The 14,934-nt window shown below is 42.1% G+C and overlaps 1 protein-coding gene across 2 annotated transcripts in view; it reads left to right on the forward strand.

Annotated features, from left to right (window-relative positions):
• Window positions 1-14,934, forward strand: part of DPYSL2 (dihydropyrimidinase like 2) — a 170,758-nt gene that overhangs the window by 114,574 nt on the left and 41,250 nt on the right. For both annotated transcript variants that reach the window (XM_082254134.1, XM_082254135.1), the window contains exon 2: window positions 11,480-11,568. In XM_082254134.1, the coding sequence (XP_082110260.1) occupies window positions 11,480-11,568 (89 nt within the window). The remainder of the gene's footprint in view (window positions 1-11,479; window positions 11,569-14,934) is intronic.

Raw genomic sequence — 14,934 nt, forward strand, 5'->3', positions numbered from 1 at the left:
AATGCAGAGCACAGGGGCCAGGAGTAAGTAATGCAGAACTAAGATGTTAGTAGAAAGTATTTGAAAAGTGAAGGGGTCAGTAGTATGTAATGCAGAGTTCAGAGGTCAGTAGTAAAGCAGAGTGCAGGGGTCAGTAGTATGTAAACCAGAGATCAGAGGTCAGTAATAAGTAAGAGTTCAGAGGTCAGTAGTAGGTAACACAGAGTTTAGAGGTCAGTAGTATGTAACACACAGAGTTCAGAGGTCAGTAGTAAAGCAGAGTGCAGGGGTCAGTAGTATGTAAACCAGAGATCAGAGGTCAGTAATAAGTAAAAGTTCAGAGGTCAGTAGTAGGTAACACACAGAGTTTAAAGGTCAGTAGTATGTAACACACAGAGTTCAGAGGTCAGTAGTATGTAACACACAGAGGTCAGTAGTAAAGCAGAGTGCAGGGGTCAGTAGTATGTAAACCAGAGATCAGAGGTCAGTAATAAGTAAGAGTTCAGAGGTCAGTAGTAGATAACACACAGAGTTTAGAGGTCAGAAGTATGTAACACACAGAGTTCAGAGGTCAGTAGTATGTAACACACAGAGTTCAGAGGTTTGTAGTATGTAATTCAGAGTCTAAGAAGCACTGAGGACCTGTCAGTTCAGCTTGCACCCTTGTACAGCCTACAGCTCCCCTGGCACTGACCCCTGCTACCTTTTCATTTCAATTCCATCCTATTCTGCAGCATGTGTTCCACCAGACCCTCCTGTCGCTGCCTTAACAGAGACATGTATTGTGATTTGGCAGTGCTAGCGTGGTGAGAACTTGTGCCTCCTGGTTAGCGCCAACTTTCTCATTCCTAGGGTCTTGCTGAGACCCTGCCTTTGATTGTCTCTCTGATCTGAAAAGTGGCAGGTAGAGTCAGGAATTCGTTTTTTTTTTATATTACTCTATATAAATCAAAGAAGGCAGGGGCTCTGGGCCTAGACCCCTGTTGATAGGCATCATTATAAATTCTAATACAGACTCTTATAGACTCATATAGAATACACTATTATAGTACGCTATTCTAGTTGGGTATCAAAATTCATGCACTGACTTCTGATCAGTATACAGTAATTCAGTGGTGGGATTTTGACATTGGTAGACACAGGACTGGTAGCTATCAGAGCTTTTGCTTTAGGCTCCATGCACACTGGGTTTAAAAAATGCCAGTTCTATTGGTAGAAAAAAAAAAAAACGCTTATATATAGAGCGTTTTTTTGTACACAGTTTAGGAGAGTTTAGTGTTTTTTCTGCCAGAAAGCTCCAATCAAAAAAGCAATTCAGAAGAGTTTTTTTTCCTGCCTCTAAACACTGAGAGAAAAAATTTCTGTCCTTATGTGCATTGACACATAGGATAACACTGATCTTCTTCAGGCAGAACACAAAACTGTAGAAACAGCAATTTTTTAAGCCAATGTGCATGGGCACCTTAGGTGGCAGGTAACGGAAGTATTTTGTTCCAGAGGTTAATTGTGTTAGCAGCTAGATTAAGGATTAGGTTAGGTTAATACTAGGGTCATAAATTAAGGGATTATGATTAAATGGTACTATTAGGGTTTAGTGAGCCTAAAGCCTCATACACACTACTACTTTTTTTTTGTTCAACCCAGCGGGCTGAACGAAAAAAAGAACTGACAGCTCAGATTGGAGCCGCTGTACTAACTATCTGATGTCAGTACAGCAATCTCCCCTGCTGTACCATTGTGTTCTGACAAGGGACCCCACCTGCCAGAACACTCCAGTCAGCCATTGGGGACCGGGAGCCGGTCGGCAGACCTTTTTTCAGTCTGTCTGACTGGCTAAACACGGGAAATTGGCCAATGCTGCCTGACGTTTGGCCCGTGTGTACAGCCTTCTTAGTCCTAACACTTATAGTTCGTAGGCTGTCCATAGATGACTCTTTTTTTTTTCAACCAGCCAGAGGGCAGCCTGAAAAAAAAAAGAAAAATAAAGAATGGGTTTCACCATCCACAAAAGGGAGATGTATGGAGGAATGCTCCCCGCTGTGCTATTGTATTCTTAGAGCAGAGACTCCTCAACTGTCAGACTACACTTATCAATGTTGCATATAGGCCTAAAAAAAATCACTGGGTGTTTTGGATATAAATTGGAGCAAAAGAGGGTGGATGCATGGCCAATAGAAACCAGTTGGATTCCAGTTGATATTTTTAGTTGTGCTTACAAAATAAAATATACCATCTGATAGGCCAGTGAAGTTGCCTAGCTTTATAGCTTACCTGCAGTAGAGAAAAGTCAGGCAACCATCCTTGGCAGGGTTGTGAAAAAAAAATCTCAAAACAGTCACAGATCCTGGAATTATCTACAACCCTGGTGCCCAACTTGCTGCCCATTGGTATATGATGTGCAGCCCTCGGACCTCAGCAGTGTAGTGGGAACATTGATTAGGATAATAGAATTGATCTCTATTAGCCTTATCTAACATGTTCCCAGTTTCAAATTGTCTTCTATAGCATATCTCGAGCCAAAAATTTAGCAAATCCTCACTCTCTGACCCTCATTTCCTTTGGTATATGATGCGCGGCCCTAGGACCTCAGCAGTCTATAGTAGGAACATTGATTAGGATAATAGCATTGATCTCTACTAACCTTATATAACATGTTCTAAATTTCAAATTGTCTTCTATAGCATATCCCCAGCCAAAAATGTAGCAAATCCTCACTCTCTGACCCTATTTTCCTAGTACATTTACTGTGGCAGTCTGGCGCTCCTGGGCAAACCGACGTAGTACTACGTTGCTCGCCCAGGAGCCTGTAGGGGGCGAGCGCGTCTGTCATTCTCCTGCTATGTAGGATCCTATGTCTCTGTGGTTACATCACAAGCCACACCCCCCCACAGTTAGAATCACGCCCCTAGGGATACATTTAACCCACTGATCACCAATAAAGTTAACCCCTTCCCTGCCAGTGTCATTTTTACAGTAACAGTGCGTATGTATAGCACTGATTACTGCAGTAATGTCACTGGTACTCCCAAAAGTGTAAAAAATGTCAGTCAGGGGTTCGATCTGTCCGCCGCAATGTCGCAGTCCCGCAAAAAAAATTGCAGATCGCCGCCATTACTCGTTAAAAAAAAAAAACAATAAAAAATGACATAAATCTTTCCCGTAGTTATTAAACGCAATAACTTTTGCGCAAACCAATCAAAATACGCTTATTGCGATTTTTTTTACCAAAAATATGTAGCAGAAAACAAATTGGCCTAAAATGTTAAAAAATTTTGATTTTTACCTTTTTTTTTTGAGACTTTCATATAAAAAAATGTGAAAAATATTTTGTTTATAGCGCAAAAAATAAAAATTGCACAGGTGATCAAATACCAACAAAAGAAAGCTCTGTTTGTGGGAAAAAAGGACGTCAATTTTGTTTAGGTACAGCGTCGCACGACCGTGCAATTGTCCATTAAAGTGAAGCAGTGCCGAATCGCAAAATAGGCCCTGGTCTTTGAGCAGCCAAATCCTCCGGTGCTTAAGTGGTTAAAGAGGTTGTAAACTCAGAAAAGGAAAAACAGGGAAAAAAAAAAAACCCATGTAAGACAAAGGCACAATGAGCTAGTATGTATAGCATACTAGCTCATTATGTAATACTTACCTTGGAAAGAAGCTGTTCAAGTGGCGCACACACACCACTGACATTTTCCACCGGAGTTTCTTCCGGGTTCGCGGGCTCGGGCACTGTGATTGGCCGGAACCGCGATGACCTCACTCCTGCGCATGCACCGAAGCCGGCGTTCACGGCACGGGGCTCGGAAGGAACGGCACATGTGGCCGTTCCTTCAGAGCACATGTGCCAGTGATGTCACTGACTGAATGTAATGTAAATATGTCCAAAACTGTACACGTTTAGGAGATATTTTCACTACCTACAGGTAAGCTTTATTATAGACTTACCCATAGGTATATGTCTGAGAGGAAGTAACTTCCTCTTTTAACCACTTGCCGACTGCCTAACGCCGATCTACGTCGGCAGTCAGCCCCTCACAGGCAAAGTGACGTAGGGCTACGTCACTAGCTTGTGAGGGTCTAGGGAGCGAGCGCGCGCCCCCGGAGGCGCGCTCCCGCGTGGTCACGGACCCCCCCGCGCGTGTGACCAGCGGACCCGATGTCCGCCGGTCACTCTGCGATCGGCGGGGGAGAGGGAGAAAGTCAGGCAGCTTGTGTAAACAAGCCACCTGTCATTTTCCTCGCTGTAAAGACACTGATCAAACGGATCTAGTATGTAGATCCGTTGATCAGTGTCCTTACAGCTCAAGCCACAGCCAATCACAGTAGAAAGCACGCCCCTAGGGATACACACAGCCCCTCCCTCCCAAATAAAGTTAACCCCTTCACAACCAGTGTATTTTTACAGTAACAGTGCATATGTATAGCACTGATTACTGTAGAAATGTCACTGGTAACCCCAAAAGTGTCACAAATGTCAGTCAAGGGTCTGATCTGTCCGCCCCAATGTCGCAGTACCACAAAAAAAATCGCAGATCGCCGCCATTACGCGTTAAAAAAAAAAACAACAAAAATGACAAAAATCTTTCCCTTTGTTAGTAAACGCGATAACTTTTGCGCAAACCAATCAAAATACGCTTTTTGCGATTTTTTTTACCAAACATATGTAGCATAAAACAAATTGGCCGAAAATTTTAAAAAATTTTGATTTTTACTTTTTTTTTGGGGGGAATTTCATATAAAAAAATGTGAAAAATATTGTTATTTTTGCAAAATTTACGCTCTTTTTTTGTTTATAGCGCGTGATCAAAAAATCGCACAGGTGATCAAATACCACCAAAAGAAAGCTCTGTTTGTGGGAAAAAAAGGACGTCAAATTCGTTTAGGTACAGCGTCGCACGACCGCACAATTGTCCGTTAAAGTCACGCAGTGCCGAATCGCAAAATACCCCCTGGTCAGGAAGGGGGTAAAATCTTCCGGGGCTTAAGTGGTTAAGATTAATGCCTCGTACACACGCAACGATTATCGGCCGACCGATCGTCCGACTTTTGTCCAGAGTTGTGTTTTGTTGGTTGGAATGTGCCTAGACTGCACACGAATTTTCTCGGCCAACAAAAATCTACTTCATGACAAGTGATGTCATGTGTTGGTTTACTTTTCGTGTGTTTTTTCTTCTCTGAGCATGCCCAGTCTTGCCGAAATCTGTACTGACTGACGGAAAATCGGCCGTTGTGTTGACGGCCAACAAAAATTTTATAGCCTGCACACCAGATTTTTTTCGGCCGAAAAGTCGGAGTCGGTTGTCGGAAGCATCATACTAACAAGCCGAAAATCGGCCGATCGGACGTTGGCCGAAAATTCACGCCCAATTATCGACGCGTGTGTACGGGGCTTTAGCCTTTTTCTCACATTCTTGTTGCTTACAGGTTAAAATCTGTATTTTTTGCTAGAACATTACTTAGAACCTCCAAACATTATATATATTTTTTTGGCAGACCCTAGAGAATAAAATGGCAGTCGTTGGAAAATTTTATGTCACACAGCGGTCTTTCAAACTCAGTTTTTTGGAAAAAAATACACTTCAATAAATAAAAAATAAAAAAACGAAACAGTAAAGTTAGCCCAATATTTTTGTATAATGTGAAAGATAATGTTACGCCGAGAATCATGATCTTTGTTTTAAGAAAAAAAATTGTGATTCTCATTTTATCTGGAATCGTGCAGCTGGAATACATTCTGAATAATAATAATATGCCTTTGATAGAACTTTTTACCGACTAGAGTTCCATTTTATGATGTTTGCTTTGTCATGTGGCATGCAATACAGTATGTGCATGTTATTGTTTTTCTAGGCTGTATCTTTTTTTCAGTTCCTTCTTTTATGCAGATTGATTATTGCAATAATTATAATAATAATAAAAATGCAAGTAATAATATTAATAATAATATTAATTATTAAAATAATAAAATATAATGTATCAAAAATACATCTAAACTATAACGTTCAACTATAACGACAAAGCAGAGAAGGTATTTACGGTGTTAAGCTTTTTAAAAGCCAGGAGAAATTTTTAAGAAGCCTGGAAATTGAGCTTCCATTGATTTACAGAGCAGAGCCGAGGCATTAGCTGTCATCTCTCGAGTCTTGGGTACCTCTTGTCTCAAAAAGTGTCCAGTCATAACAGAATCTGCAGAATATTCTAAATCCAAAACAAAAGTGTCATGTATTAGAGCTTACAGGTTCCTAGATGTGGTGACTGCACTAGTTTTCTTTCTTTTTTAGGAATTTTTCTTTCCTTTTTTTCACCTTTAGATCCTGCCAGTAACACACTTCCTGTCTCACCGTACTGTATCTATGAAGGAGAAGCATTGTCCTCCTAAGACAATGAGTATTAGGAATACAGAACATGTCCCTTCTTCTCCATATCATAGGGGAAAGTGTTTTGCAATCAATAGAAAGTACTGGGTACAAATATAACTTGTGTCAGTCAACACAGGCAGAGAGCAAAGGAAACTATAATCTTTCTGGATTTCTGGCAGGATTAACAGGTATTTTTGAAAAGGAACAGATAAAAAAAACTTTTAGTAGTAAATTTAATTGACCAAAAGGATGCAAATAAGATAAGTTCATTGTTACAGATACAAATGAATAGGTTTTTATTTCCGCCTGTGACCCCGTTGTAAAGCCCCCCCCCCCGCCACTTCCTGTTCATATGGAAGTTGTACAAGAATTGGGAGGCCCTGGGAATCTCATTTGGGAAAATCCTACTCAGAAGAACAATGGCAGAAAGCATTCAAATCCATATATAATTCCACGAGTTGATCATCTTTGTGGGAACTATCTAAAAAAAATCTCCCAAAGATGGTACTTGATAACCGCTACTGCTGGTGGGTACTGCTGGTGGGTACTGCTGGTGGATACTGCTGGTGGGTACTGTTTTCTGGTATTGCTGGTGGGTACTGCTGGCTGGTACAGGTGGCTGGTACTGCTGGTGGTTACTGCTGGCTGGTACTGCTGGCTGGAAATTCTGGCGAGTACTGTTGGTGGGTACTGCTGGCTGGTACTGTGCTGTGGGTATTGCTGGCTGGTACTGCTGTGGGTACTGCTGGCTGGTACTGCTGGCTCAGGCTGGTACTGCTGGCTGGTACTACTGTGGGTACTGCTGGCTCAGGCTGGTAAACTGCTGGCTGGTACTGCTGGCTCAGGCTGGTAGTGCTGGCTGGTACTGCTGGCTCAGGTTGGTACTGCTGGCTGGTACTGCTGGCTGGTGTTGCTGTGGGTACTGCTGGTGGGTACTGCTGTGAGTACTGCTGGCTCAGGCTGGTAGTGCTGTCTGGTACTGCTGTGGGTACTGCTGGCTCAGGTTGGTAGTGCTGGCTGGTACTGTGCTGTGGGTACTGCTGGCTGGTGTTGCTGTGGGTACTACTGGGGGGGTGTTGCTGTGGGTACTGCTGGCTCAGGCTGGTACTGCTGGCTCAGGCTGGTACACTCCTGGCTGGTACTGCTGTGGGTACTGCTAGCTCAGGCTGGTACTGCTGTGGGTACTGCTGGCAGGAAATGCTGGCTAGAGACATCAAGTTCAACGGAGCGAGTCACGTGTGCGGCGCCGCTCTGGAGGAAGATGCTTCCTGTATCTCCTCACAGGCGAAGTGCACTTGATATCATTCCACCTGCGACTCATTCAGACTGTCGGGACAGAGCCAAAGCTATACAGGAAGCATTGGCTCCGTTCTGACAGCTCAGCTGAAACAGACACCTCACCTCGTGGGAGACTTGGGATGACATCGGGGGGCCGGATCAAACTATTTCATGGGCCGCATACAGCCCGCGGGCCATTCGTTCCCCTCCCCTGCTCTCATAGTATATACTGTTGATCTCTTCTGTCTATTATTCTCAGAGTGGATTAGAGATTTTGCTCCCTAACCCTATAGTTGGTTATTTATATTTACCACTGCATATAGATATTTAAGAATATATTGTCTGTTTTTTAAACTTTACATATTAACTAAATTATACGCCACACTTTTTTAAGGGCATTATCCGGTTAATCAACACAATAATTGGCCAACAAATTTATTATGAAAATAATCATTCATTGCAGCCCTAGGCAGACTACCTAGTTAAAGGTCTATTAAACCCAGAAAAGTTTGCTGTTTTTCAAAAGAACACGCTCTCCTGCAGATGTATCAGTTTGCAGGGATGAGACAAACCATTTAACACTGGCAGGGATGCCTGCAATAATGAGCTTTTATTAATGTACTGTATATAAAACCTTTATCCTAAAAGGAAAAAAAATCTTTGCTTTAGTTTAAGCTGGAGTTTGGCTTCAATTTGTTAGTGCATTTAAATCTCCTAGTATATTTAACCCCCCCCCCCCCCCAGACTGACAATGCTGCTGTCCAAAGGTGTCTATTACTCTTTCATCCATAGTGTGGGGAACGCTAATACAGGAGGTGTGTTACTGGCCAGATCACCAGGGGAAAACAGAGAGGAAAAGCCTAAAAAAACAAAAAAAAAAACAAATGCAGCCATCACATCCAATGATAGTTAAGCTGCAATATATTACATTTTTGATTTTGGGTTTAATACTGCATTAAAGTTAACACCATACAGTGTCTAGCTCCCTTCCTAGAACATACACATTTAAAGGGTGCCAAGGGATGTGTTCTTTCACATTTGCAACCCACAGGAAGTTGATGTATCTCTCCCCCTGATGGCTGTTATGAAGAACCAAAAAGCAGCTGCCTTTGTGTCCCTTCATCCCCCTGTCAGAACACAATAGCACAGCAGGGGAGATCACTATACTAATGTCCGATAGTTAGTACAGTCACTCCTCCTGAGCTGTCAATCTTTTTTTTGGGTTGAACGAAAAAAAAAAAAAAACTGGTGTGTACTAGGCTTTACACAGAGGAGCTGGGGCTGCGGGATCACATGACCTAACCAGATTAAAAAAGGTAAGTACACAGATCTATTTTATATAGGGTAGGTAGAGGAGGGCAGGGAATGTGTTTTAGAATAGCGTTAGCCTTCACTACCACTTTAATAAAATGGATGTGACTTTAGTACACCTTTAAAATTCAAAATGTGTATAGAAGTAAAGTGGTTGTAAAACCCTTCCATATACTCAAAGAAGTCACTGGCCTCGGGTGATACACAGAGATGAAACAAATACAAGTACCTGTTTATCTGCAATCTTCTCTACAGCTATTCAAAGCGCAGAATTTTTTAAAGCTTATCTGAGTTGTCAGAAAAAAAGGGGCGGAGAGCTGAAATCACACTCTGCAGAGCTCAGTGAGGGGAGCTTTGAGAGCTTATTGGAGGAAAGAGACACGTCCCCTTCACACAGCACACAGGAACAGAGCTGAAGATGTCAATCAGCTGGAGATTCCTCCCCTGTCACCATTTTTCTTTAGGTGTCAGACAAAGTTGTCAGAAGTGATTCATGCTGATAGCAGAAAACTTAACTGAGATAAGTGCACACTATAGAGGGATATGCTTTGTTCATATTTCATGTCTGAAGTTTAAAACCCCTACCTGCGGTAAATTAAAGAGGAAGTAAATTCTGCATTCCTTATCGAGATTTTCATTTTTTTTGTAGTTTGTAAAAAAATGTGTCTTCCGGGATTAGGCTGCACCATCTTGAGTACTGTTCTCTGATTCTGCTTTGGATGTCATTTCCGCCCTTCCTTGTTTCCCCTGCCTAAATCTCATGCGATTCTGTATTATCCAAGCCTCTTTCTAAACCCGACGTTACTACGGCAATCAAGCTCCGCCGTGTGCTATACTTATTTTGTTATGCGGCTGTCATTCAGGCTGTAAGCTGCAGATGATTGCCACAATAGGAGTCTCTAGGAAGCCCTGGTTTACTTCCTGTGTGACATCACACAGTCACAAGGGGAGAACCAGGAAGCTGCGAATTAATGCCGAGTCTCGCGAGTCTTCAAAGCTGTGCCGCAGACAGCTAAACTTTTGTATATGCTGTTGATGGGGAGATGGAACACAGAGCGTGCCGTGAATCACAGGACGGGAAGCGCATGCGTCGGTGACGTAATCAAACATTCGGGGACGGATTGCAAAACGATGAAACAAGTAAGGAGACTTTTACAGGCAGCAATCAATAGGTTTATTAGTGATGATTGCAATGTGCTGAAGTTGGGTTGGAGAGTTTACAACCACTTTAAAATAGGGATCGGTTTATGTTTTTGCACTTGTCTGTATGTAGGTTGATTCTACAGCCATCCTTGCCAAGTCACACTATTAGTATAGGGTTGGATGTTTTCCATATACCACCACTAGAGGCCGCAAGTAGTTCGGTGGGTTTCATGAATTCCATGGTAACCTACCATGTATATCAGACAGTAGGGTGACCATGTAATTCAATTCCCGCTGGCAAAGTCCCGTAGGACGTAACGCGTACGGGAGATGGAGTTACAGTGTGACGTGTCACTCGCTGCTATCCTGTCCGGCCGGTTCGTCGGCCTGTGATTATATCTACATGCTGTTTATCAAGGGGAACCTTATGTGAGTTTATACAATAAATACCCTGATTTTAAAATTAAGCAGAGAGCACTTAGATGTCCTTTATATATTTTTACATGTATGAGTGCACGAGTGATTCCCAGGAGGTCCTGACACCCTGATCTGCTTAACAGGAAGTTGAAACTGCCGTTGCTGGATATTGTGTGACCCCAGTGCAAGGTGAAAGCGTTCATGACTGGTAACACAGGGGTCTTTGGATGAGGTGAGAGCGGTGTGTTGCTATTGGTGAAGGGACGTGTCACCTGCAGTTTCACTTTCTTCTTTTCCTGCATTGACCAGCTGGATCTGGATGTTATATTATAAGGGACTTTTGGGGGTTGTTTTATCTAGTGACGCTGAGAAGTTTGCCCATTTCTTCATATGATATATGTATTTGCACTTTGTCTTATGTTTTTGCCCTTGTCTGTATGTAGGTTGATTCTACAGCCATCCTTGCCAAGTCACATGACCAGTGTCATGGCATTGGTCATGTGGTCTGCACTCCAGGATCTATAAATGACTGATAATCAGGCACACAACGCTGGCCATTGTTTGGACAGTTCCCTGATGTCACTCCACAAGGATCTTGGCATAAGCACAAGCCAAACACATGGCCAGACTGTCAACCAAAGGGATGCAGAATTGACTTGTTTACAGAAAACTCTGATTATCTTCTCACCTCTGATGAATGTTTCATCACTGTAAGGAGGTAAAATATTTATGTGCACGCGCTGTCACTTTTAGATCTGCTTCAAATCCCTCTGTTAATGTAATCATGCCATTGCTCAATTTGGCTCTGCACAACTTTGGCACCAGGCTTTGTACTTTCCTCTCCGCTTTTATGTACAGTATTGTTATTGATGGATTGGAGTAGGATTATTAGGATGTAATCATGGAGCGCACGTTTGTTATGCGTCTACAACATGCCTTCTAAATGTGTTAAAACTACGATTGATTATTAACAAATATTATGTGATGTTTTTCAGAGTGATCGACTCCTTATCAAAGGAGGTAAGATCGTCAATGATGACCAGTCATTCCATGCTGACATTTACATGGAGGATGGGGTAATTAAGTAAGTAAAACATCCAATTCTTAAAGTATATGTGAACCTTCATCTTGTAAAACAAGCTATACAGTTTACAATTTTTACAATTGAAATTAAAGGCTAAACATTTGTGTATAGATATAAAAAACATAAAAAATACCTTTTTTTTCTCCTTTTTTATAAGTGATCACATTCCCTCTGTTCTCAGCTGCATAAGGAGCTCAGAGAGCTGGAGGAGGAGAAACAGCAGGACACTAATCTTCCCAGTGAATGGCTGTGCAGGCGGAGTGTGTCAGCACAAGTCTGATCATTGGAGGAGAGCAGGCTTAGTTTCCAGCACAGCTAGAGAACTGACCATGATGTGCTATCATGCTTAGTTTGGTCAGTTTTTAATGTGGAAAAGCAGAGGGACTGGCAGAAAGCAATACAAAGAGAACAGGATACTTTGTCATACAAGTACATGGTGCAGCAGGCACATATCAGGAATTAAAGCGGTAGTATACCGATTTTTGTGACTTTTACCTACAGGTAAGCCCATAATAAGACTTACCTGTAGGTACAATTAATATCTCCTAAACCTTCACGGTTTAGGAGATATTTGCACTGCATGCAGCTGCTGACACTAGCGGCGTATGCGCTCTGAAGGTCCGGCGGACCTTCAGAGTTCCTTGCCGGGAAGTTGCCGGAAAGTTAATCCCCCGCGCACATGCGCGGGAGTGACATCATCACGGCTCCGGCCACTCACAGCGCCGGAGCCGCCGAACCCGGAAGAGACGCAGAGGGAGCATGTCAGCTCCCACAGCGGTGTCCGAGGGTCCGTGTCGGGGCTTCGTTCTAAGGTAAGTATTTCATAATGAGCTAGTATACGATGCATACTAGCTCATTATGCCTTTGTCTTTCAGGGTTTTTTTTTTTTTTTTTGAGTATACTTCCGCTTTAAATGTTGGGGTAACAAATTATTTGATGTAGTTTTGAAATAAAAACTGTTTCTTTACTGGGCTAAAGGCTTAGGCTATACAGCACATACGGAAAGTATTCACAGCACTTCACTTTTTCCCCACATTTTGTTATATTGCAATTAAATATGAAAAGAATATCATGCTAAATCTAAACATATAAAAAGCCGCTCGCACTAAAATGGACAAAACATTGTGATAGCATATATAAGGTAAAACTGCAGCACTAAAAAGTACAAAAAACTGAATGCAAAATATATCAAAACAATGTATGTTATATAAAGTATAAAGTGTAAAAATAAATAATAATGGTTTTAAATGGTTGTCATAAAACCACTAAAAAAGTCCAAAGGAGAAGTATAAGGATCCCCGTGCAATCACAGTGATCGGAAATAGCAGTACAACCGTTCGTGCCTCAATCACCGATATGTGACAATCCACCACCAAATGGGATAATGTGCTTACCAGAGCATGTGGACTCAGATACTGTAGCTGTAGCATTGAGTGAACAGCGCTTGAGTGGAACCAGACTCTGACGTTCAGAAGGCCTCAAATCCTAGCCTCATGACAGACCACCGTTCACAATGTTGTATCATGCATTGCGTTGGACCATAGAAAGAGAAAAGCCTCCACATAGTGTAAAACTGTAATTTAAAAGGTAGAACACTTACATTATATCCAAGATAAAAACGCCTTTATCCAAGATCCAGCAAAGAATAGTCTATGGAATGCAATGGCCTGAAAAACCTGAAAGCTGACGCGTTTCATCCTCAAAAACATCATCTACAGAAAATTCCTTGGACTTCATGGCTTGGTTTGTGCTCTGACATGCAATGTTAACCATGAGACCTTAAATAGACAGGTGTGTGCCTTTCCAAATCATGTCCAATCAACTGAATTTACCACAGGTGGACTCCAGTCAAGTTGTAGAAACAACTTCAGGATAATTAGTGGAAACAGGATGCACCTGAGCTCAAATTTGAGTGTCATGGCAAAGGCTGTGAATGCTTATGTACATGTGATTTTTTTTTTTAAGAAATTTGCAAATATTTTAAACAAACTTCTGTCATTATGGGGTATTGTTTGTAGAATTTTGAGGAAAATATTGAATTTAATCAATTTTGTAATAAGGCTGTAACATAACAAAATGTGGGAAAAGCGAAGCGCTGTGAATACTTTCCGGATGCATTGTATATTTTGTATATGTAGTCATGGTAAATATCAAAGGCTAACTTCACAGTTAAGAAAAAAAATTAATAAATGTGCATATTTTTGCAGGAAAAAAAATGTTCATGTATTGTCTTTTTCTGATGACCAGTTTGCTGGAGTATTGTCACACTACTGCAGACACTGCTTCCAGCTTGCCTATCCATATTTCCATACGGGGAGACAGTTACAAAGCTGGAGGAAGTATCAATGAACTATGACTGTGCTTATCAGCGCCTCGCAGTTCATTAAGAACTACAGGCCTTCTGCCGCGGTGGCAGATGTGACTTGTAGTTCATTTATTCACAGATTGCTGTGAATGAATGACGCGGCTGTGTTGCTGGAGTCCCCTATGCTGTTTTTGAAAAGTGATAGCGGGTGCGGGAAGAGGATTCCCCACCCGCTGTCACAGAAAGGGGGGCAGTCCTGGAGCATGTTATACACTAAATATAAGTGGTGAACTTATCCTTATTTAGGTACACCCCAACATATTTGAACAGACAAACTATACATCTTTATTCAGACAGTACTTATAGATAAAGGTATTACACTTGAAGAAGAACAAAAGAAAGATTTCCCTTTTTTTAATCATGTATACACCACAAATATCAAGAAGCTGGTATTGCCCTCTGTAGAAGATATGACTTCTTGTAAACATTTTGCATTACTACGCACCAGCCTCTGACATTTCTCTGAAATTTTAGACCACTCCTTCAGTTGCAAGATGTTTGTGGGTTTCCTGTCCTTTTTAAATCCCCCTACAAAATTTTAATAGGGATCAAATTCAGGGCATTGATTGGGGTAGTCCATAACCCTCATCTAAGTGGTTCTGAAGGCAGAAGGTTTTTTTTTATCTTCATGCGTTCTATGGATGAAGGTAAAAAATCTTCTGTGTGCAGCTTCCCCCTCAGCTCCTCTAATACTTACCTAAGCCCCATCTAGATCCAGGGATGTTGCATGAGAGACTCGGCTGTCCAGGACTCTTACTCCTGAGACACCATTGGCTCCCACTGCTGTCAATCAAAGTCAGTGAGTCAATAAGGAGAGAGAGGGGGCTGAACCACATGTCTGTATCTGAATGGACACAGAGAGCAGGGGCTCGGCTCGGGTGTCCTTATAGCAAGCTGGTTGCTGTGGGAGTCCTTGGCTGGAGGGAGGGACTGGGAGCGTTGGTGAGGAGGATCTGGGCTGCTCTGTGCAAAACCATTACCCAGAGCAGGTAAGTAGGTAA

This window comes from Pelophylax lessonae, assembly GCF_965119305.1.
Source record: "Pelophylax lessonae genome assembly, chromosome: 4".
NCBI classification, from domain to species: Eukaryota; Metazoa; Chordata; class Amphibia; order Anura; family Ranidae; genus Pelophylax; species Pelophylax lessonae.